Raw genomic sequence first — 27,723 nt, forward strand, 5'->3', positions numbered from 1 at the left:
CTAGATATGAATACAAACTCTTTATCTATAGCGGGAGTAATCTGACAAATACAATTTACAAACTCTTCATCTATAGCCGGGTATATAGCAACACTCCAATATTTGCTATGAAGAGCTATTGACCAAGAATGTAAGAAAATTCAAGTCAGACTCTTATGATTAGGTTTGGTTATAAACATATAAGTAAATGGTCATGACCATTATTAATCTAAATGTAAAGAACGTTTTGTGTTTTTTCGTTAATGCTACATTTAGTGTTATTATGCCGATTATATTTAAATTTACAAAGTCTTGTTCTGACAGGCACAGGAAATACAATCGTCTGGCGTGTGCGCATGCTCAAATAGTTTCCAACAAAAACAAACGAAAATACTTATTCGGAGTTTTATCGTATTTAAATCAACATCAGAATGTCTTACAGAGATTTGCGAAGTAAGGTTACATTAATCTGACAAAGATTCTGAATCTGAATGTACTTTAATGCTTCAGGCTCCAGGAGAAAAGACAAAATCAGAAGAGTAAAATGCTACGTAGTGCATGTTTGTGGGTGGGGTAACTGTCAATATTTTGTAGACTGAGCCAGACTGATCATCTGGAAAATAAATGGTATAAAAGTTCCTGTTAGTAAGAGTGATGTGCTATTCTATAAAATGCTATGTAGTGCATGTTTGTGGGTGGGGTAACTGTCAATATTTTGTAGAGATTGAGCCAGGCTGATCAGGCTGGAAAATAAATGGTATCCCTGTTTCTGGTATTCTCAGGGTTTCTCATATTCTCATTTTTTGCCTTCAAGTTGTCAAATAATTTAATATTTGTTATTTTCTAGACAGGAATGGTACAAAACTGACACACTGAAATTTCAAGTGTTTGAATGCATATGACGAAATATCGGCATTTTACTCAATTTTCAAAAGAATCCTTATTTTTTTGGGTGACGGAGCAATTGCTATAACTTATTGATTAGAAGTAGGTCCGTACCTCTGGCTATTTACACGTATATATTTTGTAACCATAGTTTTTAAATTGTCAATTCTAAATTAATTTTGTTAAAATCGAAACTAAATCCGAATAAAACTTTTCGAATTCACTTAAATCTGGCTAGTGGTTACAGATAACAAACTCATCGATTTGTAATTTCATCATTTAACTCCAATCTGAGAACAAATTTCTACAAAATACACCCAAAACTGTTTATGAAAGGTTAAATATTACTGGGAATAAAAAAATTGTTGGGAAAATTTAATGAATAATTAACTTAGTTCTATTTACGTAAAGATTGGTTTTCAATACGATATAATGAAATTTAGCACTGCTTTTCGCTTAATTGACTACTCATTGTCGTTCGTTTGACCCTTATACTCGTATGTTAAAATTTAACATAAATTGGTAACAGACTATCAGACAAATTTTCTGTCCATTTGTGAATATAGAATTAAGGAAACTATTTAATGATTATTCTAAAGGAATGTTATTTCTTAATCTAGTTTTACCCACCCTTCATTTGCACTGCCAATTGAGTGACCGTTAAAATCCCACTGCCTTTGTCTTAATCAATGATTTGAAGAGAAGATTAAAACAATTGATAAAAAGATGATCCTGGGGTACTGTAAAAGGGCCATTAAAGCCAAGTTTTATCAAGACTGAAAAGTATTGTTAATTTTTTTCACAAAATTTAGAGTTAGACTATATTCTAAAAAAGGGAGTCCGTAACCCTGAACCCCTAACAGGCTGTTCAGGTACGAATGCCAACTTTAATCAGTTCTTCGAAGAATTTCCTAGACATTTTCAAAAAGTCCTTATGTATTCTTTCTTGTTAGCAAATTGTAATTTATTGATATTTTTTGTAATTTCTTATGAATATACAGAATAATCTTTTTATTAACACATTATATTAATGTTTAAAATTCAACAACTATTGTGAGAAATCAAATTTAACCCTAGTGAAACTGAGCAAGGCTGTGGTCCATTTTCTGCGTTGTCATGGTACAAATAAATAAAAAATTACTTAATGCGCATAAATTTACTTGCAAGATTTTACCTTTAAGATCAGTGCAACTATTCTTAATTAAACCAAAATCTATTAAAATGTAAAATAAAAAAAGCCATTAGCTTTTCCAAAAAATAATTTTGAAACAGGTATTAAATTCCTTTTCCGTTAAGAGGCTGTTATTTATACAGAAATATAAAGACTGCTCATGCCGTTCAAGCCATGGATAAGATGTATTCGATGTTTGAAAACTTTAAACGTCTTGACTTTACTTGCAGATCTTTTGTTAGACTGTGACTTCCAAATTTATTTGGCATGATGATTGTACGACGAATTTCTAAAATTAAGGAAAATACGTTTATGTTATGGTTTTCTGCCTAATGTTTATTTTTCAAAATCACGCGGACCGTGACGAACCTATCATGCCGCAGAATGCCTTAAAATGCCCTATGCCTTTCCTTAAACTGGAATGAATTGAATGCCCTCGGGGTGAACATCTTGTAAGATAAATTCTTTAATACTCAAAAGGTTGCAGACGTCCGCAGTTCTATATATTCTATCACTAAGTTCCTGTAAACATTTGGCAAATTTGGTGCCGTTGTACTAAACAAGGAATCTTATGTCCGCCGTCAAAAAGTCCTGGTAATTTCAGTAAAAGCACACACCCTAAGAGCTAGTAAAGCATTTTACAAGTCAGCATTCTGTAAAATTCTGTATCCAGATAATAATTTGTGAATTTTTTTAGCTCTTTCAAATAGTTGTAATGTATTTTTAAAACGTCAAGTCCGAACTATCTGTGGTTTTAGTAAGTGTATCTGTAGCAGTGTGGGATGAATCCCAAACTTTTTCAGTGTCCATGGACAAACTGAATTAACTATTGCGCATAAACTTACTTGCTTTTTCAACATTAAGCATTTATATCTTAAATTTTGGTAAGTAATGTAATGTAACTAAGCTAAACTCATAACTATGTGCTGTTTAAAACTTTCACACCTTTACTTGATGAACTGTCTCATTGCACGTCGATAACTTTAAAAATATTTAAGAATGTTTATGCCATGCGACCATGTAGAAATTTTTGAAATTTTGACTGTATGTAAGCTGAATATCTCAACGTTCTGACTCTAATGGAGCTTTGCTTATGACTTGTTCCTTATGATCTGACAACTAAGCAAGTACCATAATTGTCTAAAACTTTGTGTTAAAATTATGTTTTTGATCTATTGCGGTTTTTGTTAATGTCATATATGTAGCGATATCTCAGGTACCAATTAGAACCAGGAAAGACTAAATTTTAACGTCAGATTAATCCCACTAAAGGGTCAATTTGGCCCTTCAAATTATCCCCTTTCGTACTTAATTTTTTAAGTCATATATTGATGAACTGTACGTCTTCTACAAATTTAAGTTTGAATTTAACAAAATTTGCACTGTGCATGAACAAACAGAAGTTCATACCTCACTTGTCAGCCTTCAAAAATGCCCTTTAAACTTTTGATATATCAACAGCTGTGAAAATCTTTCAGCGCATTCTCCAAATCAGTTCCATTTACAATATGTTGATGCACATTTTTTTAAACTATTATAGAATGTTTATGAATAATAAATGACCTATAAAATTTTATTGTTACATTTGATAAAAACTTTTATTATGTGTAAGGAAACTAAAAGCTTTTACTAATGTTATTTGCTTGTAATTTTGTGCATAATAATTTTTGATTGTGCGGAATTTTGTGTAACATGTCATTATGTAGTGAATGAACATGTGAAAATTGTTTTTTTAAGATAGTAGAGTCACTATCTAAATACTTTTCATGAATAACATTTTTTAAAAAAATTGTCACTATCTTATTACTTTTTTTATAACTAAAGAATTGTTAGCTATTTTCAATATTTTTTTGTAAATTTCACTCGACTCAACACACTGCATTTACACAAGTTTTTAGCAGGGATGACTCTGATAACTTTTTTGAGGTTGTGAATGAGTTGTCAGACATTTACATAAATTAAAGTGGCATTATGTACATCTTACTGCATATAGTGTGTTTTCTGGTGAATGTTTTATAAAAGCAATTTTCGGTTGCTATGCATTTAAATGCTTTAAATTAACGAAATGAAGAAATCAGACTAATAAAATAATACATGTAGTCCTTTACTTCATTTCTATGCAGTGATCTCCCTTAACTATAGGTAGAGATTTCTGAAGTTGAACGGAAGCAACTCCTGTGTGCAGTCCTAAAAAACTGCCCGAGTCAATATAAGAAAAGTCATATTTGGAAAGTTATTATTTCATACTGGTAACAGGAAGAGTTTGGTATATCGGGTTAAAAGCTATAATTTCCTCCATCCTTTTTACACTCATATCTATTTCAGCTGGATTTTTACTTGAAAAATGGGCATAATTCCACTTTAAGCTTGGTAATGCAATAAAAAACCAAAATTTAATGCTTTGATTTGTCAGTTATTGTAAAATAAGCATCCAGTCACAATCTGTTTTTTATAATACTACACATTTTAACATTCTGTTGATCAGACAATAATTTTTTTAAGTGTCTCTGAACAAAATTTAATATACTGTATTCTGCCCATTAGTTTCATAGAGCTTTTGCTTTCATAAACGTTGTGCTTTCTACTTGTAGACTTCACTGAGATGATGAGGGCACTAGGATATGTGCGCCTGATTTCTATGGAAAATTTCAGAAACCCAAACTTTCCCTTAGTTGCTGAAGTTCTCAAATGGCTGGTTAAGAGGTAACATTTTTCTTTCAATTATATTTAGATATATAAAAATTGGAATTTATCTTTTTAAGTATGATTACTATCTGTCTCCAGGTTTTGGAATCATGGGTCAGATTTGTAGAAGGCAGATTGGTGAGTCCAGTTGTTGTAAGTGTTGAGAATTTTATTTTTTAGTCTGGTCAAAATGAAATTAAACTGTTACTAGTATTTCAGGCATTAAATGAAGTGGTTTTCTAAAGTCTTGTTGCGGTGGTTGATGAAAGACCATGTCATTGAAATGGTTGCTGCAGTAGTTTTCATCACTTTTAAGTCTGTTTGAAATTGAATTTAACCCTTATCATGCTGGACACAATTTAATCTGCCTTTGCGACCAGTGTGAATCATGATCTGCACTGTTCGCCATTCAGTCAGTATCTTTTTGGTAAGCACCCCTTTTAACAGTAAATGGTACTGTCCAAATTGAATAATGGACAAGTTCATTATAGAAATTTAGCAGGGTAAGGGTTAATCATTTTAGTATTACAAACTATTTGCGAATTTCAGATATGATCCGAGCGCAGATATAAATGGGGACACAGACACTGAACAAGACAGAATCATCTTTATCAAATCTGTAGCAGAATTCATGGTTTGATTACATTGTTCATATACTTTTCACATTGTTACGTGATGTGTATCTGTAAACTAGTTGTTGATATAGAAATGATATACTTGTGAATATCTAAATAAAGATTGCTATTTTTTTAGCCTGTTTTGAATGAGAATATAAGACCTTGCATATTTGCTCAAGATGAATTTTATCAAATTCAAAGGAAATAACGTAGGAGAAAATATGCGATTTTCAGAAATAATGAAATGAAAATTTTCTCTGTATCTGTTTTGTATCCGGTAAATAATCTCACATTGTACTGATTTGTGTTTTAGGTCTAAGCAAATATTGTGTCTGTGAATTTCTGCTATCTGTTATTCTGTTACTTAATCAGTGTTTTTTTTCCACTGATTTGGTAATGGAGCACGGGCATTTTCATTTGGGAAATATTTGTCGTAAAACGTCATTAAAAACTGAAATCTTTTATTGAAATGTTTACATTTAAGAAAATGGTGGTCATCAATGCATTAAGTTAGCATACTGTTATGTGTTTCAAATGTTTGTGGTTTCATAGGTATAGTCTTTTTTTTTTTTTTTGGGGGGGGGGAGAATTTTAGCATTGAAATTAGAAAAAACCCATACTATTTGCCATTGGGATTTTGGTTGAATTTCTGCTCCAAATTGGCCTGAAAAAAACACTGTTGATAATTATTGCATGTATGGTATCTGTGTCTTGTAGGCAACAAAAGCTCATATTAAACTGAATACAAAGAAGTTGTACCAAGCTGATGGTTATGCTGTTAAAGAACTGATCAAGGTCACTTCAGTTCTCTACAACGCCATGAAAACTAACACAGCAGATCAAGCCGACCTGGCCGAGGAGGAAGATAGCACACCCATGTCGTTCGACATATCCTCCAGGGTAATCATTGTTCACTGTTTTCGTAATTTTAAATTGCATGTCTGTGTTTCAGACAATATACTGTAAAAGTACTAAATTGGAGATTTTCAGAAAGTCGTATTACTCTGTTTAACAATAGCTTTTATTCCTCTAGGGCCTTAGGACAAGCCATAGTTTATTGTTATTTGTATTTCAAAATAAAACGTTATAACTTTGTTTAATTTTCTTTGAAAAAAAGTAATTAATCATTAACAAGCTGCATTTTAAAAGTTATGCATTATTAGAAGAAATATACATTAAAACAAGAGGCATAACATGTAAAAATATGTGAAGGTACGACAGTATATTATGAGATCATTTTATGGCCTATGTTACACAGGAATAATGAGCTAACAGATTTAAGTTTCTGCTTTCTTTACTGATAAGAAGACTAAAATTCCTGTGTTCGTTTACAGATAAGTGAGTTGAAAGAAGCTCGTAGATTGGCATCAGAGATCACATCTAAAGGTGCTGGTCTCTATGATCTACTTGGCAAGGAAGTAGACCTGAGGGTAAGATTATGTGGTTTCATACACTTTGACATATTTATTTTCATAAACAGATTTGATCATACAGAAATCTTTTCTAAAGCTTACAATTAATTTGATTTAATGCTGAAAAAAAGATATGAATTGGTGTTTTATTTATCAATTCAAGTTGGTTTGTTAAAATGGGTGTTACCTGTATAGTTCTGATGCATTGTGTATAATATTATCAAATTTTTCAGCAAGAATTAAATGAATTATTTCGTGCGGTTCATTCATAGAATAACATATGGAGGCTTGGGCTGGCGTTGAATTCAGTTAATAAGTGTCATATTTAATCTTAGAATTAACTATTTATTCTACAGGAACAAAGAACAATAGTGATAGCCAAGCAGCTGGAGATCAATGAAGTAGAGACCAGTCTCGGAGCATCTATAAAGGCTGTAGAGGTAAACTTTCAAGAAGGTTTTTCTTTAAAATTTTGAAATGGACCTTACAAATGTTTTGTTCACAATTTAGAACTTCCTCTGTAGTAAAACTTTAACCTCATTAATAAATGATCCTATCATCAATCATTAAAACCGCCAGTGAAGGTTAGAAATAGATTCTTGCGTTACAAACCTTTCAATCAAAATGTTCATTAAGCATGTACTGTACTGGCCAATAATTGGAGATGATTTTTGTACAGACGCAACAAAGTTTGAGTTTAAGCTGCCTGAAGTTGCTACTCATTTCAACGTTTTTTACAGTCTGACAGCAAAGTGTTTAGACAAGACATTTAAAAATGTCAGAATGTTTTGGAGTTTGTAAAAGAATGTGCTCATCTTCTTAGATTTGTGAAAATTGATTTATTCAGGAAAGTGTAGAATATGCAAATTGGTATTTTAATTATTAAGTGAAAGGTTAGTGAACTTTAAATGTAGGGGGTAACACAATGATAACAGGCAAAAACATTCAAAGAGTTGAAGTGTTTTTATGCCCCCGAAGGGAGGCATATAGTTTTTGAACCGTCTGTCTGTCGGTCTGTCCGCATTTTCGTGTCCGGTCCATATCTTTGTCATCGATGGATGGATTTTCAAATAACTTGGCATGAATGTGTACCACAGTAAGACGACGTGTTGCGCGCAAGACCCAGGTCCGTAGCTCAAAGGTCAAGGTCACACTTAGACTTTAAAGGTCTTTTTCATGATAGTTGGGCGTGTCCGGTCCATATCTTTGTCATCCATGGATGGACTTTCAAATAACTTGGCATGAATGTGTACCACAGTAAGACGACGTGTCGCGCGCAAGACCCAGGTCCGTAGCTCAAAGGTCAAGGTCACACTTAGACTTTAAAGGTCATTTTTCATGATAGTTGGGCGTGTCCGGTCCGTATCTTTGTCATCGATGGATGGATTTTCAAATTACTTGGCATGAATGTGTACCACAGTATGACGACGTGTCGCGCGCAAGACCCAGGTCCGTAGCTTAAAGGTCAAGGTCACACTTAGATGTTAAAGGTCATTTTTCATGATAGTTGGGCGTGTCCGGTCCATATCTTTGTCATCCATGGATGGATTTTCAAGTAACTACACATGAATATATGGCACAGTAAGACGACGTGTCGCGTGCAAGACCCAGGTCTGTAGCTCAAAGGTCAAGGTCACACTTAGACGTTAAAGGTATTATTTCATGATAGTGTATTGATGGGCGTGACCGGTCCATATCTTTGTCATTCATGCATGGATCTTAAAATAACTACGCATGAATGTGTGGCACAGTAAGACGATGTGTCGCGCGCAGCCCAGATCCGTAGGTCAAAGGTCCTAAACTCTAACATCGGCCATAACTATTCATTCAAAGTGCCATCGGGGGCATGTGTCATCCTATGGAGACAGCTCTTGTTTTTCTCATCGCTGCTGCAAAAAAATTGTTTGTTTCTTTGTTTATTTAGAATATTATATACAGTAACCTGTTAAATGTCATTACATTTTGTAGTAACATTATGGTAACAGATACATTCATGCAATACTACTGCACTGGATATATATACAAGCAGATGGGAGTTTCCATGTTCTGTTTCATTGTAAAACATACCTGATATTATATTAATACAGAATGAGATCCGAAAGACATTAAACATGTTGGATAATGTAGCATCAGATGAAGCAAATCTTGAAGCGAAGATTGAGAAGAAGAGAAATGAATTGGAGAGAAACCAGAAAAGATTACAGACCTTACAGAGTGTTAGGTAGGTTATGGACTTTACAGAGTGTTAGGTAAGTTATAGACTATGGGCTGATAGGAAGATTTCAGGTAGGTTGAAGACTTTACATAGTGTGTGGAAGGTTATAGACTTTACAGACTGTAGGGTAGGTTGAAGACTTTACATAGACTATTAGTGTCATGAAGGTTATGAAATTTACAGACTATCAAGTAGGTTACAGACTTTACAGCATATCGATTAGAATTAAGACTAAAGAGCGTCAAAAAGCATAATTATAGAATAACAGTGTTGGGAAGGCTACAGAATATCAGGTGGGTGGGGTACAGACTTTAGCAATGTCAGATAGGTTACAGACTTCACAGAGTGTTAGTTAGGAGCAGCACCTAAATCTACGGGGTTGAAAGGCTATTAAAAGCTACTCAAAAATTGCAAAATATGAATGGGAAAAATTAATCACTTTGTATGCAGATTTCTGTGCATGTATATGCCAAACTGAGTTCTGTACAGATTTTCTCGTAAACTTACATGCATATCCACTAATTACAAAACAGTGAAGGATTATCTTCATCTTTATAAGCTCACCTGTCACATAGTGACAAGGTGAGCTTTTGTGATCACGCAGCGTCCGTTGTCCGTGCGTAAACTTTTCCTTGTGACATCTCTAGAGGTCACATTTTTTGTGGGATCTTTATGAAAGTTGGTCAGAATGTTCATCTTGATGATATCTAGGTCAAGTTCGAAACTGGGTCACGTGCCATCAAAAACTAGGTCAGTAGGTCTAAAAATAGAAAAACCTTGTGACCTCTCTAGAGGCCATATATTTCACAAGATCTTCATGAAAATTGGTCAGAATGTTCACCTTGATGTTATCTAGGTCAAGTTCGAAACTGGGTCATATGGGGTCAAAAACTAGGTCAGTAGGTCTAAAAATAGAAAAACCTTGTGACCTCTCTAGAGGCCATATTTTTCATGAGATCTTCATGAATATTGGTCAGAATATTCACCTTGATGATATCTAGGTCAAGTTCGAAACTGGGTAACGTGCGGTCAAAAACTAGGTCAGTAGGTCTAAAAATAGAAAAACCTTGTGACCTCTCTAGAGGCCATATTTCTCAATGGATCTTCATGAAAATTGGTCAGAATGTTCACCTTGATGATATCTAGGTCAAGTTCGAAACTGGGTTACGTGGGGTTAAAAACTAGGTCAGTAGATCTAAAAATAGAAAAACCTTGTGACCTCTCGAGAGGCCATATTTTTCATGAGATCTTCACGAATATTGGTCAGAATGATCACCTTGATGATATCTAGGTCAAGTTCGAAACTGGGTCATGTGGGATCAAAAACTAGGTCAGTAGGTCTAAAAATAGAAAAACCTTGTGACCTTTCTAGAGGCCATATTTCTCAATGGACCTTCATGAAAATTGGTCAGAATGTTCACCTTGATGATATCTAGGTCAAGTTCCAAACTGGGTCACGTGCGGTCAAAAACTAGGTCAGAAGGTCTAAAAATAGAAAAACCTTGTGACCTCTCTAGAGGCCATTTTTTCAATGGATCTTCATGAAAATTGGTCAGAATGTTTACCTTGATGATATCTAGGTCAAGTTCTAAACTGGGTCACGTGGGGTTAAAAACTAGGTCAGTAGATTTAAAAATAGAAAAACCTTGTGACCTCTCTAGAGGCCATATTTTTCACGAGATCTTCATGAATATTGGTCGGAATGTCCACCTTGATGATATCTAGGTCAAGTTCGAAACTGGGTCACGTGGGGTCAAAAACTAGGTCAGTAGGTCTAAAAATAGAAAAACCTTGTGACCTCTCTAGAGGCCATATTTCTCAATGGATCTTCATGAAAATTGGTGAGAATGTTCAGCTTGATGATATCTAGGTCAAGTTTAAAAGTGGGTCACGTGCCTTCAAAAACTAGGTCATTAGGTCAAATAATAGAAAAACCTTGTGACCTCTCTAGAGGCCATATTTTTCAATGGATCTTCATGAAAATTGGTCAGAATTTTTTATCTTGATGATATCTAGGTCACATGTGCTCAAAAACTAGGTCATTATGTCAAATAATAGAAATAACGACGTCGTACTCAGTTCAACACTGGGTCATGTGGGGATAGGTGAGCGATTCAGGACCATCATGGTCCTCTTGTATATATTTTTGTTAAATATGTATTGGTGATATCTAATAGTGCCACAGATCTCACATGTGAAATTGTATCGCTGCATTCAAGCTGAATAAACTTAAAAACTGAGTTTTAAAAAATCATCCCTTTTTCTTTCAGTTTATCAGCATTCAAAATTTCTGATTTGTTTTGTCCTTACAGGCTTACAGATATGTTTTTATTCATCATAAATATTTTTTTTTTAACTATTCTACATAAATAGGAAATTTTTTTATCATTCTAATATGTGACTTTTATGAATGCTTATCAGAGATGGAGTTTAAAGTAGTGTTTACAAAAATATGGGAAATGCATAGGATTGCCTTTAATATTTGATGTCTAAATGAGGATGGAAGCTCGGGTAAGTTTTACTGCATAAAATCAAAGCTAACCAAAATATACTGTTTAGTTCAAATATATCCTAAAATGAGAAAAACACAGATTGGCAGATGTCTGTTATACACAAAAAGTCCAGCAAAGTAAGTTCCTATATGCAGTAAAATGCCTGATGTATTTGAAAGGAAATAATGTTACTTAATAAAGATTTATAATTGTTTCAGACCGGCATATATGGATGAATACGAGAAATTAGAAGAAGATTTACAGAAACTTTACGATGCCTATCTTATAAGATTCCGCAATCTCACCTACCTAGAATCCCAGTTAGAGGACTATAATAGGGTGGAACAAGATAAATTTGAGGTAATCTGCATTTGGTCATATAATTTTGTGGCATGACACATTTAAAATTGTACTGTGCTGTTGTGACTTTGTTTATTTGCTTTCAATAAAACGTTAATTCTTATACTTAGTAACAATTTGGTGAAGTGCTAACTGCAATGATTTATTTTTAACAATCGATTATCAAGCCTATTACAGGCTTATCATGCTTTATAAGAAAAAACTATGATTATGATACTATTGATATTTCTGCATACGGTAATCTGCCCTTCTGCTGTAAATACAAAAATAAAATGTTTTTGAATTTGAAAATTCATTGTGACACCGACGTATTATGTACTTCATGTATTTTGTTATGACTTACTGTGAATTCATTATAAATCTTTTGGGTTTAATTTGTTATGAGTTTCCTAGTTGTGTCAGACTGAAATTTAATGCCAACAAACAAATCAAAGTCCATTTTATATTACATCTTAAATTTGAAATCTACAAATTCATGTTCCAAGTAAAATGGCCATTTTGTTGGAAATAATGAAAATTAATGCTTATAGTGAAATAATGTTACAACATCCAAGGCTATGATAACAGACTGGTCAAATCACTTGTAAACAAAAAGAAACATCACCAGTCAGGGCTTGATTTTTCTAATTTGAACATGCAAATGAAAAATACTGAAAGCAGTGTATTAAAGTGTTGGTTTATTCTTACAACAGGAGACAGAAACAGCTTTAAAACAAATGGCTAACAGATTAAAGAGTGAAGAGAAGGAGAATCTCTTCCTTGACCATAGAGAAGAAGGTAAGGAGGGAGTCTTAAAATTCATCTATTTACATCCTTTGCTTCTAAAAATATCCTATTATTTTTTGTTTTAAAGTCATAAGTGGAAGATTTTAATGTAAAAAAGATTACTGTCATGACTAGAGGACTTTCTTGTAATTGTTGCTTTCACCAACATAACTGAGGAAATTAAATTATCAATTCTTGATCAGAAATGGTAAACTCGCCTTTATTATTTGGCTTTGCTGCACAGCTATTCATAATCATGGGAATGTATCCTGGTGTAATTTATAAGGCTGCTGCTGATGACGATAATTGGTAGAATTATTATATTACAGGGTCTGATGATGATGATGAGAGTTCAGGCAGTGAAGACGATGATGATGATGATGACCTTGGAGGTGGAGGTCGGCCCATTGCCAGGAGAAACAGACCAGATGGTAAACTTTCTATTTTACATATAATTACATGTTTTCCATGTTTCATGAATTAGATATACTGTCTTCGGTCTTTAAAGAGGCTTGTTTGTTTAGCTCGACTATTTGAAGAATAGAGCTGACTTACACTGCAAAAGTTCCATAGCTCTGCTTTTGCATTTTTAGCTTACCTCAGCACAAAGTGCTCAAGGTGAGCTTTTGTGATCGCCCTGTGTCCGGTGGCGTCTGTCGGCGTCAACAATTTGACTGTTAACACTCCAGAGGTCACAATTTATGCCCAATCTTAATGAAACTTGGTTAGAATGTTACCCTCAATAAAATCTTTGACGAGTTCGATACTGGTCATCTGGGGTCAAAAACTAGGTCACCAGGTCAAATCAAAGGAAAAGATTGTTAACACTCTAGAGGTCACATTTTTGGCCCAATCTTAATGAAACTTGGTCAGAATGTTACCCGCAATAAAATCTTGAACGAGTTTGATATTGGGTCATCTGGGGTCAAAAACTAGGTCACCAGGTGAAATCAAAGGAAAAGCTTGTTAACACTCTAGAGGTCACATCTTGCACAAGTTTGAAATTGGGTCATCTGGGGTCAAAAACTAGGTCACCAGGTGAAATCAAAGGAAAAGCTTGTTAACACTGTAGAGACCACATTTATGACTGTATCTTCACGAAAAATGGTCAGAATGTTAATCTTGATAATTTTAAGGTCCATTTTGAATCTGGGTCATGTAGGATCAAAAACTAGGTCACCAGGTGAAATCAAAGGAAAAGCTAGTTTACACTGTAGAGGCCACATTTATGACCATATCTTAATGAAACTTGGTCAGAATGTTAATCTTGATGAATTATAGGTCGAGGTCAAATCTGGGTCATGTCGGGTCAAAAACTAGGTCACTGGGTCAGATCAAAGGAAAAGCTTGTTAACACTCTAGAGGCCACATTTATGACTGTATCTTCATGAAACTTAGTCAGAATGGTAATCTTGATGATCTTTAGGTCAAGTTCGAATCTGGGTCATGTGGGGTCAAAAACTAGGTCACTGGGTCAAATCAAAGGAAAAGCTAGTTAACACTCTAGAGGCCACATTTATGACTATATCTTAATGAAACTTGGTCAGAATGTTAATCTTGATGATCTTTAAGTCAGTAGGTCAGGTGAGCGATACAGGGCCTTCATGGCCCTCTTGTTACAAAATTATGCCCCTTTTTCAACTTAACAATTTTTGGTTAAGGTTTTCGTATGTAAGCTGGTATCTCAGTACCCTCTAATGGGAATGTATTGAAACTGCACACACTTGTCCACTGAGATGATCTGACATGCAGTGTACAGGTTCCATAACTCTTAATTTGCAATCTTTACAAAATAATGTCCCTTTTTTCACTTTTATATTCATTCAGTTGACAAGGCTGTTGAGTAGTCCATGGTTGATGTCCTCTGATAGCTCTTGTTTTATTTGTATTTAATACTAATTTTACTCGAGAAGCAAACATGTAAATCAGCAAACATCTTACGTACTTAAGGCCTGCTGGCTTAGCTCTCTTGGCACAGCTTAATATTACCAGTCTGGAGGTTGACAGTTTAATCCCATGCTATGCTATTTTTTCCATGACAGTTGTGAATATAATATCTCTTTGCATTTGCTTTACATATAAAGTAAGTCCTGCTGCAAAATTGTTAAACACTGTTCCAGTTCACTTATTTCTGTAAACATGTGGGAAATACTGCTGAAAAAAAATAGCATCTAATTGATTTTTAAGCTGAACAGTAAGAAAAATGTGAGAAATGTATACTGATGTAAATTTACTTTGACACTTTTAGCTGGTTTATCAATGCAGACAGGTAAAACACTGCACTGAAGGTTGAAATGAAAAGTACAGTATTTTCAAACATATTTTATTTGATAAGGTTTATTGAAGTACCATAATACTATTTCTTGCATACCAGACAAGCGTTTTCAGTGTTTTCTCAAGTGCTGAAAACTCAACTGTTTTGGCGGTTCTGCACCTACAACAAGTGAAAGAATTGTATACTATCACTAGAAGAAATTGTGGATGTAAATATCTGGCTCTTGGGCAACTTTTTCTGGTACACCATCAAAGCATGGTAACTACTTAAATAGTTACCCTTATGCCAGATATTCCCATCTGCACCTACAGTCAGTGCAAGAATTGTATAATAAAGCTACTTAAACTTTATCAAGTGTATTATGTTTGTGAATGATGTATTTTCATTATAAATTTTCAGCTTCTGTCATACTCTAGCATTAGTTCGGACTTAGTACCAGTACACCCTTAGCACTTCAGTTTCAAAAATATGTAAAGGTCACAAAAGGAAAGAGTGGAGCACCAAATCAAAAGAATGCTCTTTGCATCAATTTGACAGAATACTACTATTGTGTCTTGCCAGGAAGGCAAGAATGTTGTCTGACTTCTTTACATAATTGTACCACTGATGAAAAATTAACAGTTTTAAAACAATCAAAACAATGTAAGCTTTCATCTCTTTTAAACCATCAAAACAATGCTGTCATCAAGTTTTTACATTGTCATGCTGCGGTACCCAGTTGCTCAAACGGAATCAAAGGACAAAACTGGTCACCATTAATATAACCAGTTAAATTCAATGATGTCACTGACAGGTGACAAAACTCTGAATGCACCCAACATTAGTTTCAGCAGAAGGATATTGTATATATTGCACTGGGCAGGAAGGTTTATAGAGAGAGCTATAGCATGGTTGTATAATTATATATCCTTTAGTAAAAGCTTGCACAGTAGAAAAATTCCGTTGTAGTATTTGTAGGAAATTACTTTCTGCATGTGTGTAAACTGTATTTAGACATGTATATAAACAATGTAAATATAGAATATTTTCTTACAATGTGAGCAGTACTTTCTTGATAATAGTTACAGCATTATTAAATCAATGTAAAAATATTACATAATTAAATCTATAATAAGATCCTTTGGAAACATAGAACACAACCAGGTAAAATAATGGCGGACTTAGTTTGAACGAGTCTGTTCATGAGAGGTAATGAAATGTGCAACACCTCTCATGCTCCCTAACACCAGCGTTAGTGCCACTGGACCAGAAAAGATAACTACACATTTCTGATGTCATATTATAATAAAACAACACTTTATAGTCAAAACAATTGTCTCTCGGTCCATTGGCCATCAGACAATAGTTTTTACTATTGACCAGTAAGCCATTCAGTAAGTTTATATTGCTAGGTAGAATTGTAGTTGGGGTAAAATATTTTTCCATAAAGATTTTGCATATAAATTAGTCTGTGTTCAGACACAGTGTTTTGTTCACAGGAGATAACTCCCGAGGCTATTCAAATTGTGTATGATTATGACCCTTTTCTTCTCAAAACATAATCTGAGCCGAGCAAGAACGGTCAGAATATATAAGGGAAATGATTATCAAAATTCAAAAAAATTATCTAGTTGGTAGCCAAACTACATATAAATGTGCTTTTGAATCTTGGAAACATTACAAAGAATGGTGAAAAATGTTTCAGAGGAATTCTTTAGGTATTGATTACACGCTTGTATATAGTTTCTAGCATAGTTATTTTATTACGTTCTTTCAACAAATTATTGGAATACTAGAGTGAAATATATCTGATAATTTCACAACAAAATCTATTAAATATATTTTTCTCTGGGTGAAAAACCAGTAATAAGGATTGAAATATATGCACTTAATTAAAACATTGACAAACTTGAAGAGGGAATTTGTTCACTTTACAAGATTAAATATCTTTCACTCTTGAACACCAAAACATTGACTAGGTTCCATTGTTGTAAAACAAAACTCGGAGGCATGTCTCTGAATACAGTCTTGCTTTTGGTCTAATTTCGTGCTCAGAAATAACCAATCAGATAAAAGGGTTTTGAGAGTGGTTTCCAAACTCAGGTTTGTAGTTTCTATATTAGGTTAAAGTCAAAAGGGATTTTTTGTCATTTTCTATGACCATTTGATTCCACATGGGCAGCAGTATTAAAGTTTATACCATCATTACTCCTTACTGCAGTTAATAAAATCAGTGGTTAAATAAAAAAACAAAACACTTTGAGTGGTTAGGTTTTCCAAGGGTGTGTTGTGGTAAATAAAAGCTAATTGTGTATTTTTTGTCATTACAGCTGCAGGAGCTGGAGGTCGTGTCAAGGGTAACATGATGGGTGATATAAGTGAGGTATGGATTGTTTACAGTTTTTCTCTTCTTTATTTCTCTTTTTTTAAAACAATTTATTCTTCTTTTTCATGAATGAAGCGTTACCACAAGTTATTGACTGTTGAACTTTGCAGAAAGGAATGTCATGTTTTTTAGTCATTTTAATTCTTCATTAACTCTTTTGTCAAAACATAATTCAGATTAACCTTTGAAAAAATACTGATTGTAACATCCAAAGAATTGTTATATATTGAAATGTTATGATACATGATACATTTTTTCTGGCGGAATTTTAAGGTAGTAGACCAATAATGACAGTGTACAAATTACATATTTTCCGTATGTGATTTTGGTATTTTCTAGATTTTACGGAAAGTTATCCGAGTGTTCAGCTACGTTACATCTGAAGATTGGCAAATTGCAAAACAAGTGTGTCATTCCGGTCCCTCTACCTTAAGCAGGTTTATAAAAACTGCAAATTGAATTTGAAAACTTCTGCTATTATTACTACAACTTGAATCATATCCTGTTTGAACATAGTACATGTATCTTGTCAACAGTAATTGTGTTTATGTTAGAAAATATTGACATATACTACAAAGGTTTATTTCTTTGTGCAGGAGTCGGACGACTCCGGAGATTCGGACATCGATCTGGATGAAGATGACCAGGATGATGATGACGACGATGATGACAGTGATGATATTGAAATGCCGACTAAAAATGTCAGCAGGAGACAACCAAAACCAACAGATCTGAACGATAGTGATAATGACTTTTAATGATATAAAGACTGACTTAGTTATCTCCCCTTTAAGTGATAACATTGATAATCTGAAAACACATTAGTTTGCCAGTCAGCAGTTGTAATTAAGTTTATTCATCTTTTGACATAGCATTGATTGCATTTAACATTGTTGTGCAAGAAGCACAATTAAAATTTGTAACAAATCAGAAATCATGTATCTTTAAAAGGGTACAAAAAGACTGTACACGTGTAAGTAGCTGAAGCTATTTTTAAGTGATCTGATATCCAAATTAAGTGTTGAAGAAATGATTCAAACATTCCGTCCATAAGTTATTTATTTATATTGTAGCTGTATTATCATGTTAGAGAATTAAATCTCATCATGAACATCAGTTGTGTTTTATGTTTAAATGACATGTACTGTTACCCAAAGCTATTAATATAGGTGGAGCGCCTGGCAGTCATCATTCTGTTTTGCTGTTAACACACTACAGGTCTTTATTTTGGCACAGTTGTGATGAAACATGACAGGAATGTTTGCCTCAACAAAACTGTTGAGAGTTCAAACCTTGTTTGCTATTTCGAGGTTATATTTTCTACTTGAAACCTGGATAAATTGTTTGCCATTATGAAATTTAGATCAAAGTTTCAAATATAGATATATAGGGAAAAGTGACCATGCCCCCCTGGAGGCCATGTTTTTTGATGTATCGGAAATATTCAAACAAACCTGTTAGAGGGTTACACAAGGACCAATTGTGTGAAATGATTTTAAAGTCGGGACATGATTATTCAGATTAGTCAAAAAGACATGGCTGCTAGCGAGTGTGGTCGCTTTTCGATTTATGTATATAGTGAAAAATCTTATATGAAACTGCTGACCAAAAGATAAAACGCAAATGAACCTTATTTGACTGTCTACCAAAAGCATTTAAATTATTATTATTCATCAAAAAACATTGGGGGTGTGGTAACTTTTTCCTACATTTATACAGAGTAATTTTTAAAAATCTGTCCGAAAGAGCAAGTCCAATTTTAAAATAATTTAACACAAGTGGTCCATATGTAACTCTCTACCAAGCTTGTTTGCTTTATTCCAATTCATCAAAAACATGGCCTCCAGGTATTTAGCAGAAACTTATAAAATATTCTTCTCAGAAAACAGCACTATTTCAGAATAATTTGCTGGGTCTTTTGGTCTTTTTAATCCCCCACCACGAGTGGTTTGGGGTGGGGGGATACTGTCTGACCCTCTGTCCATCTGTAACATTGTGTCCTCTTTGTATTTTCCTCAAACCCTTGAATGATTTTCATGAAACTGGTCAAATGATCACCTCATCAAGACGATGTGCAGAACTCGTGAATCAACCCTGTTGACTCCAGGTCAAGGTCATAACTCAAGTTCAAAGGTTTGGGCCTTCCATTTTGTGCCCGCTCTTTATCTCCTAAACCCCTTGAAGGATTTTCATGAAACTTTGGTCAATTGATCACCTAATCAAGACGTTGTTTAAAACTCATGAGTCAGCCATGTCGGCTCAAGGTCAAGGTCATAACTCGAGGTCTGAGGTTTGAGTTCTGTATTTCCTAAACCCCTTGAAGGATTTTCACAAAACTTGGGTCAAATGATCACCTCATTAAGACGATTTGAAGAACTGAGTCAGCCATGTTGGCTCAAGGTCAAGGTCACAACTCAAGGTCAAAGGTTTGAGCCTTCCATTTTGTGTGGGCTTTGTATCTCCTAAACTCCTTGAAGGATTTTCAAATTCATTGGTGTTGTCGTACATGAACTATAAAATACACTTAACATCAATGCTTCCACCCAATACCATCAACCCTTGCACTATCCATAACAGTGGCAGGGGATATAGCTGTCTTTCAGACTGCCTTCAGTCATGTCTGTTTAAGGTCAAGGTTAAATCCTAAATCAAGATGAGATTATTTTGTTATGGCTCATCGTTATTTTGTCCATCTTACAACATACCTGTATACCACAGCCAGAAACGATATATCACTTCACCCTCCCATTTAAACTTACACATTTTAATCTTCACTTGTACAAATATCACAACAGACAATAATACTACATTATTGATCACAATGAATGATAACTTTCATGGCATTACTATCTGGAGACTTGGCCGTTTTGAAGGCTTCCACTGTATCCAGTAATGGAAAGTGATGTGTGATCAGAGATTTAACATCAACAGCTCCAGACGATACAAACTCCAGGGCAGCGGGGTAACTGAAATACACAAATATATGTAGTAATTTATAAAATGCAGTGATACTGGAATACAGAAAAAGAATTATGTAAACTTTGGCTGAACTATTATTATAATCCAACCAAACTTTGGAGGGAGGGGGGCTAAATAGGAATCACTTTATCTTGTATCCTGCCCCATCCCTTCTAGGGAACCAGTAGAGATATCAATTGAAACGTAAAAATATTCTTAGGATCACCAGACAAGTTCACATACCAGGTCCCATAGCTCTGACTGGCCGGGCGGGAGGGCGGATGGATGGAATAATGAGTCTCATGTTAACCTTTTTGTTCATTTATTTTTCTCAACAACTACTTATCCAAACTTCAAGAAACTTGGTCACAATGTTCCCCTATTACCCTAGTTGGTCTTAAGTGAGAATGGGGTCACCGGGTCAAAGGTCACAGTCAGAGGTACCTGAACATTGAAAATGGTTTCTGCTCAATTTCTATAGAAGTATTTACCTAGGACCTTGAAACTTCATAGGTATGCTAGTCTTGATGTGTACATGACCCCTACTGATTTTGTGGTCACTGTGTCAAAGGTCAAGGTCACAATGAATCTCCTGTTAACCTTTCTGTTCATTCACTTTTCACAACAACTACTAATCCAAACTTCAAGAAACTTGGTCACAATGATCCACTATTACCGTAGTTGGTCCAAAGTTAGAATGGGGTCACCGGGTCAAAGGTCAAGGTCACAGGGGCCTGAACATTGAAAATGGTTTCCGCTCAATATCTGGACAAGTATTTCACCTTGGACGTGAGCGTCACACAAATGTTAAAGTTTGCGTACCATCCCAAATATTTTCAAAGTCCATTGAGATATTGCTTTCATATTTCGCATACTTGTTTACCATCATGCCCCCAGACTGAAAAAAGGAGGAGGCAACTCTATCAAGCATTTTGACTGAATTAGGGCCCCCTTTTTCGACTTAGAATAAATGTTAAAGTTTGCGTACCACCCCAAATATTTTCAAAGTCCATTGAGATATTGCTTTCATATTTTGCATATTTGTTAACCATCATGACCCCAGTCTGTAAAAAGGAGGAGGCAAACTCTAATAAAAGCATTTTGACTGATTAGGCCCCTTTTCGACTTAGAATAAATGTTAAATTTGGTACCCCCCAAATATTTTCAAAGTCCATCGAGAAATTGCTTTCATATTTTGCATTCTTGTTTACCATCATGACCCCAGTCTGTAAAAAGGAGGAGGCAACTCTATCAAGCATTTTGACTGAATTATAGCCCCTTTTCGACTTAGAATAAATGTTAAAGTTTGCGTACCACCCCTAATATTTTCAAAGTCAATTGAGATATTGCTTTCATATTTTGCATACTTGTTTACCATCATGACCCCAGTCTGTAAAAAGGAGGAGGCAACTAATCAAGCATTTTGACTGAATTATGGCCCCTTTTCGACTTAAAATATGCTTTCGACTTAAAATTATACTATCAAGCACTGAGAATAGTCGAGCGCGCTGTCCACTGACAGCTCTTGTCTACCTATCCATTTCACTTTTTCCCTTTTCCTTTTAATAGTACTAATTGATTTGGGGGTTATTTATTATATGCCTTTACTAGATCTTTAACTCATTATCACCTAATTTGGAAAACCCGGCCAAAATGCCGTCAGGCATTAGCTGCTTGTATTCAGACAAAACTGTCTGCCATTTTCACTATGAAAATCTCTGTAAATTGACATTTCTTTCAATATTTCTAAATACTTTTCATGCATTTCATTGAAATTTCACACAAACATTTTATATCATACTAAATTTTATACCCCCATGTTATCGAGAGAAATTGAAGGACACATTTACCTTAAATTTGCCCTGGTTAATGAGAAAGAGCCCTTTTGTACTTCTTGGCAGTAAACCGAAAATCAAAAGAACTGTCTTTCTTGAATTTAGATAAAATTATCAAGAGCTCATTTTAACATCATATTCCTGCAGTACGTTCTTATTTCAGTCTAATTCTGTATATATACAATTGTAATTACCAGTTCGCATATCTGAAAATGCCCTTGATGTCCACTTCTTTAGTGGCTGCAATGGTATAAGGTATAGTTACATCAAACGATCCCCTGCCAACCATTACAATGCTGCCACCAGGATATGTTGCCTGTAAACACAGTCGTGATCACTGTAGCTTGATCTTTTTTTAATATCTTAAGAACTTTTATCTAAAATCAGTATGTTCGAAAAGAAACATACATTTGTTTTGTATTTTTGTATGGAAGTGCAAGATACGGATGTACTATTTTTTGCTTGATTCTAATCAGAAAATTCTTTAAACTTTACTTGGGTGACATTCGAAGAAAATATGAATATTTCATATGCCACAATTAAATTAAAGAAATACAACATTTTTCTCACATAAATAGCTGTTCTGAAACTGAAATCCACAGCACTGCACTCAATACTGACATTAGGCTGGCATCCCATAGTTGCCTCTATCTGATTGGCTAATTCTTTAGGGTCATCTGTGCTGACCTTGATCACATGACTTGCTCCCAGTGACTTTGCAACAGCTAGTCTGTTTTCAGATATGTCTATAAATTAAAAATTTTAAGGTAGAAAACATATTGTATGCTGAAAAATGCCTATTATACACAAATTTGTCTATGCTTCCAATCAAAATACAGAGTTCCACTTCCTGAATATTAGTCAAAACTTCAGCTGAACCTTGTTTCAGATATTAAAATTTTAGTTTCTTACATACATATTTAGTTTAAATATTTCAAAATGAATTAAAATTTCTGTATTTTACCTGTAAGAAGTACGGACGTTGCTCCCATCTGTTTGGCTACCATCATTGCCAAGATTCCTACAGGTCCTGGGTGTAAAATGATAAAAAAAATAAAAAGTGTCACAATGTATAAATATCAGTATATGAGTAAATATCAGCATGAGGAGAAAAATGCTGTTCGAGACAGATCTGCAGTATGAGCAGAATAATGCTGTCCGAGGCAGACCTGAAACTGACAGAATTTTTCCAAATGTTGGTAATATTACATTCCCATGCAAGGTGATGTTTTTTGTTTTGTGGGTTGACTTAATATAGGAAAAGTAGGAATATCTAACATGATGTTATAAGGGAGCTTTGAACTGGCAACAGAAATGAGGTAAAATAAAATCACATCTGATTCTGTTCTTAACTTTTTTCTTGTTTTAGCTTTATCTCCACATGACAGTAGTGTCTTCATCTGTACGATAGGTTTCACTTTACTGATCTGTTCTATTGAGTATATTGAATATGTTGTTATATGATTTAGGTCTCACCTGCTCCACAAATCAGCACATGGCTTCCTGGTCCCACCTCTCCCCTTTTACAGCTGTACACTGCAACTGCAAGGGGCTCCAACATGGCCCCTTCATCAAGACTAACTTTATCAGGTAGTCTGCAAGAAAATAAGTCATCATAAGACGGTGATGGCATTAAAAACAGGCTGTATTCTCTTTATTCTATTTGTGTCTTATTGCTGAGCAACACTGATAAAAATAGTGTAATCTCTGTTATGAAGTATAAAATGTTGAGGTAAGTTTTCTTACTGGACCTTATTAAAATACATTCTGTGAAATAATTAATATTCATTGGGGGACTAATTTTCGTAGATTTCAATAAATGAAATTAAATCGAAATAAACAAATAAAATCCCAAAAAGATGAAATCCAAGAATTCATAACCCAAAGATACAAAATTTTGTGCCCAAGAAATTGAATGATTTGACTTCAGCTGCAGTGGAGTATAAAAACAGCTTGCAAATGAAATGGACTAACAGCATTTTGGGGTCAGTATTATTTCTCCTGCATTTAGTGTACGTATGCATGTACACTATTAAACCTATGTTTAACCTAACCTTAACCATTAGTCAGTATATGTACACTCAATACATGCATACATCCAAAGCAGAGGGCAGCATTTTAGCTGTTGTTAAAACTTAGGCAGCTGGAACAACTAATTTAAAACTTGATTTTTTGTGAAAACGATAACAAACTTCCAAAAATGCACAGAAACTTCCTTAAAATAATCAAAAAATGAATTAATGAGACTGATATTTTGTCTTTCTCTTACTTTATTTACTGGTTACCAATAGAGAAATAAATTATAACATACTTGAAACAGAAATCTGCTGGATGTTTGTAGAACTTACACATGTTACCATCATCAGGAGGTGTGGCACAGAAGGAAACATCTTTACACAGATTGTATTTACCGGTCTTACACAGGTGACATGTACGACATGGAACACCGGGCTCTACAGCCACTCGGTCACCTGCAAGAAAGCACTGTTTCAACATTATTAACTGAACAAAATTTCATGGCACAGGTGCACTGAGACCAAGTTGGTGTATTAGCAAATTTTGCCATGATTAGGCAATTCATTTATGTCCCCCTCCCTGTACATAATTTGTAACTGTGACAGCATTGTATATAGTACTGGAGTTCAGTCAGGTTGTTATCAAAGTCATTGTGATTCAATGAAGATCAAATACAATGTAAAATTTGGTTTATTTGTGCAGCATGTAAGGGTAAGCTTATTTGTTATAGTTAGTTTTGTTAGCTCTGTGCAATGCTGATGTGGCGTTAGTTTCAAGATAATTCTGGGTTTGTCAATGTAAAGAAAAATGTACATGTAACTGATATGATATATATACAGTGGATTTTACAACAGTCCTTAATATAAAATGAACATGTTCTTTTATTCATAGTAGTCAGTACGCACAGTGGCTAGCAAGCTGGACTTCAATTCCTGGTCGCAGTTGATATCCCGACTGGTGTTCAGTGCTGATTGATTTACTTGCTGGGGAGGTAAATATGACACCTGCTGTGGATTCTGCTGGAAATAATATGTTCCATCCTTGCCAGATGGGGACTTTCATCAACTACCCAGGACTTTTATCAACTACCCAATCAAACAAGAAACTCTGCCTTTACCTTTAGTATCTATTCATAACAAAACTGTTTATTTAACATTTTTCTCTTCAAAAAGAAATACAAATGGTGATATAGAGTTAGATAGAACTTCTGATATTCAGTTTCACAATCATTGTACAGATGAGACAGTAAAGGATAGGTTTATGCAATCTATAAACAAACTGAAATGTCTCTAAGTTTCAGTTTGAAGAGAACTTTGTTAAAGGTGCAATTTTGTTGAGCATAAAATACCTCTGATGCAAAAATTTAAGTTCAATATTCGTACCAGCTTTGAGATCATGTACACCAGGTCCAACCTTTACGACAGTGCCTGCAGCCTCATGACCCATCACCATTGGAGCTTCCACGGTAAATCTTCCACACTTGCCCGTTTGCCAGTACTTTATGTCAGACCCGCAGATACCCACTGACCCCATACACAGCATCACCTCTAGCAAAAAAAAGCACTTGATGTAGTCTTTCCATAAAAGTTCTGTGACTTAGACAAAAAAAAAAACAACACACACACACACACACACACAGGCAGAACCTTCATAGGCATCATTATTGGTGTGCCGTACCAATTTGAACTTATTTTTCTGCTACAACACTAATGTCTCCGTGCTGGGATATTTAAAATAAATCCTAGTCAGAACTAGAAGGTACTTTTGTAGAAAAGCCCATGTCTCCATGCATAGTCATAAACAAGAAGTAAATGGGGGAAAGTCAAAGAGACACTGATGGTTGGCTGCAATAGGGATCATTTACTTGGCATGCCCAATCATCCAACTAAGTTTCAACATTCTCGGTCAGGTGGTTCTCAAGTTATTGATAGGAAAGAGTTTTCTATATTCAGCCCTGTGTGACCTTGACCTTTGACAATGTGACCCCAAAAACAATAGGGGTCATCTACTCTGTTAGTCCTATCATTCTATGAAGTTTGAAGGTTCTAGGTCTTATGCTTCTCAAGTAATTGACCAGAAATGGATATCCATGTTCTGTCTACTGTGACCTTGACCTTTACTAGAGTGACCCCAAAATCATTAGGGGTCATCTACTCTGCATGTCCAGTCATCGTAGTATTAAGTGTCAACATTCTGGGTCAAGTGGTTCTCAAGTTATTGATCGGAAATGGTTTTCCATGTTCAGACCCTTGTGACATTGACCTTTGATTGACCCCAAAAAAACAGATAGGGTTTGTCTAATCTACAAGCCAGTGCCATCCTATGAAGTCGGAAGATCTAGGTCAAATGGTTCTCCTATTATTGATCGGAAATGAAGTGTGACAAACAGACGGACGGACAGGGCAAAACAATATGTTGGGGGAGACAAGTTTTATTCCTAGTGAAGAATACTGGTACATAGTCAAACATTCAGGAAGTTTGTTGAAATGGTTTCTTTGCACATTTCATCTCAAATTAACTGTAATTTTTCACAACTAGAGATTTTTTCAATATTTACTTTAGAATTATTTATATAAAATGCAAATACATTTTTAAGTCCAGAATAATTGCAATTTGATGTTTTATTTCAAACATTTAATTTTCAAAACATCGTTTAACAGCTTATTTGTAATACTTCAAAAAAAAGTCCACTTACCATTGTGGCTAGGCTCTGGTATAGGTATTTTTTCAAACCTAACATCCAATGGCCCATGTAACACAGCTGCTAAATTATCCCCTGACATCTCTATTTTAGTGTAGTTGTTAAGTGGAGAGATAAGATGGTACTGAATGAAGTGGATAACTTTCACTAGCTATACATTAACACTAGATAAATATAGGTCATTTTAAAGTTGATTAAAATTCAATGCTATGCACAGGTAAAACTATACTAAATAGATACAAAAAAAAGTAACTACCTTTACTGTAATCTTTTCTAGGCATTTATGTAATGGCAGGAGTGTGCATAAGATATCATGCTTGACTTTTCAAAAGAATTAAAATTTATCACAGATACAAGGACTGATATTATGAATTATTACACAACTCCCTATGGAAACCATTGGTCCATAGTTTGTGTTATGATGAACAAGCTGAAAAAGTTGCCTGTGAAGTGTTAAGTTTTTCTATGACCTAATGATTTAGTTTTTCCCCAAAGTGACCCAGTTACAAACTGATCATAGATTTTTAACAGACAAACATTTTGACTGAGTCTTATGAAATCAGGTAGAAACTGGCCTTTTGTAGAAAATGTGGTCTAGTGTTTCAAGGTTTTCCTAATAACTGACCTTGTGATCCAGTTTGTGTGTGTGTTCGGGTTGTAGCAGTGAGCATAATGCCCACCTTTATAGAGCTGCCTCACTGGAATATCACCCCGTAGAAATGTGACATTAAACACCATCCAGTCATATTATACCAACACTGGGCTGACCAGTCCTAGCACTACCCTCTTAATACTGAGTGCAAAGCGAGAATGCTACATATACCATTTTTATTTATGTCTTTGGTACGACGGCCGGGGATCGAACCCACGACCTCCCGCACTCAAAGATCCAGTTTTTGATCCAACCTACTAAACTGAGATTTTGAGGGTAATATTTTGACCAAGTTTCCATAAGATTGTCCTAAATTGTGACCTCTGGAGTGTCAACTGTC

The 27,723-nt window shown here is 34.7% G+C and overlaps 2 protein-coding genes across 3 annotated transcripts; one reads left to right on the top strand and one right to left on the bottom strand.

Moving 5' to 3' along the window:
- Window positions 1-289: 289 nt before the first annotated feature.
- Window positions 290-18,337, top strand: LOC123564069 (clusterin-associated protein 1-like). Of its 2 annotated transcripts, XM_045357343.2 has the most exons (13): window positions 290-432; window positions 4,627-4,738; window positions 5,270-5,354; window positions 6,055-6,237; window positions 6,672-6,767; window positions 7,106-7,189; window positions 8,837-8,970; window positions 11,675-11,816; window positions 12,509-12,593; window positions 12,911-13,012; window positions 14,830-14,850; window positions 17,166-17,218; window positions 17,818-18,337. In XM_045357343.2, the coding sequence occupies exons 1-13, from the start codon at window positions 411-413 to the stop codon at window positions 17,977-17,979; spliced, it is 1,281 nt and encodes a 426-aa protein (XP_045213278.1). In that variant the 5' UTR covers window positions 290-410; the 3' UTR covers window positions 17,980-18,337. The 2 variants fall into 2 exon arrangements, with proteins under 2 accessions (XP_045213278.1, XP_045213279.1); XM_045357344.2 differs by lacking the exon at window positions 14,830-14,850 and having other exon boundaries at window positions 291-432.
- LOC123564068 (sorbitol dehydrogenase-like) lies at window positions 17,959-26,880 on the bottom strand. Its single transcript, XM_045357342.2, has 8 exons — window positions 26,726-26,880; window positions 25,413-25,577; window positions 24,326-24,485; window positions 23,491-23,609; window positions 22,979-23,044; window positions 22,585-22,760; window positions 22,209-22,330; window positions 17,959-20,187 (listed from the first exon to the last, which is right to left on the bottom strand). Exons 1-8 carry the CDS (start codon window positions 26,811-26,813, stop codon window positions 20,031-20,033), a joined length of 1,053 nt encoding a protein of 350 aa, XP_045213277.2. The 5' UTR covers window positions 26,814-26,880; the 3' UTR covers window positions 17,959-20,030.
- Between the last annotated feature and the right edge of the window lie 843 nt (window positions 26,881-27,723).

Source organism: Mercenaria mercenaria, chromosome 2 (genome assembly GCF_021730395.1).
Source record: "Mercenaria mercenaria strain notata chromosome 2, MADL_Memer_1, whole genome shotgun sequence".
NCBI lineage: Eukaryota > Metazoa > Mollusca > Bivalvia > Venerida > Veneridae > Mercenaria > Mercenaria mercenaria.

Excerpts from the sequence above, each read along its gene's own strand:
- LOC123564069 (XM_045357343.2), top strand. The coding sequence starts at position 411 with ATGTCTTACAGAGATTTGCGAA. Across the intron at positions 12,594-12,910 it reads CCTTGACCATAGAGAAGAAG|GGTCTGATGATGATGATGAG; the intron begins GTAAGGAGGGAG and ends ATTATATTACAG. Across the intron at positions 14,851-17,165 it reads TGGTTTATCAATGCAGACAG|CTGCAGGAGCTGGAGGTCGT; the intron begins GTAAAACACTGC and ends TTGTCATTACAG.
- LOC123564068 (XM_045357342.2), bottom strand. The coding sequence starts at position 26,813 with ATGTCAGGGGATAATTTAGCAGCTGTGTTACATGGGCCATTGGATGTT. Across the intron at positions 25,578-26,725 it reads ACCAGAGCCTAGCCACAATG|AGGTGATGCTGTGTATGGGG; the intron begins GTAAGTGGACTT and ends TTTTTTTGCTAG. Across the intron at positions 23,610-24,325 it reads CCAGCAGATTTCTGTTTCAA|ACTACCTGATAAAGTTAGTC; the intron begins GTATGTTATAAT and ends ATTTTCTTGCAG.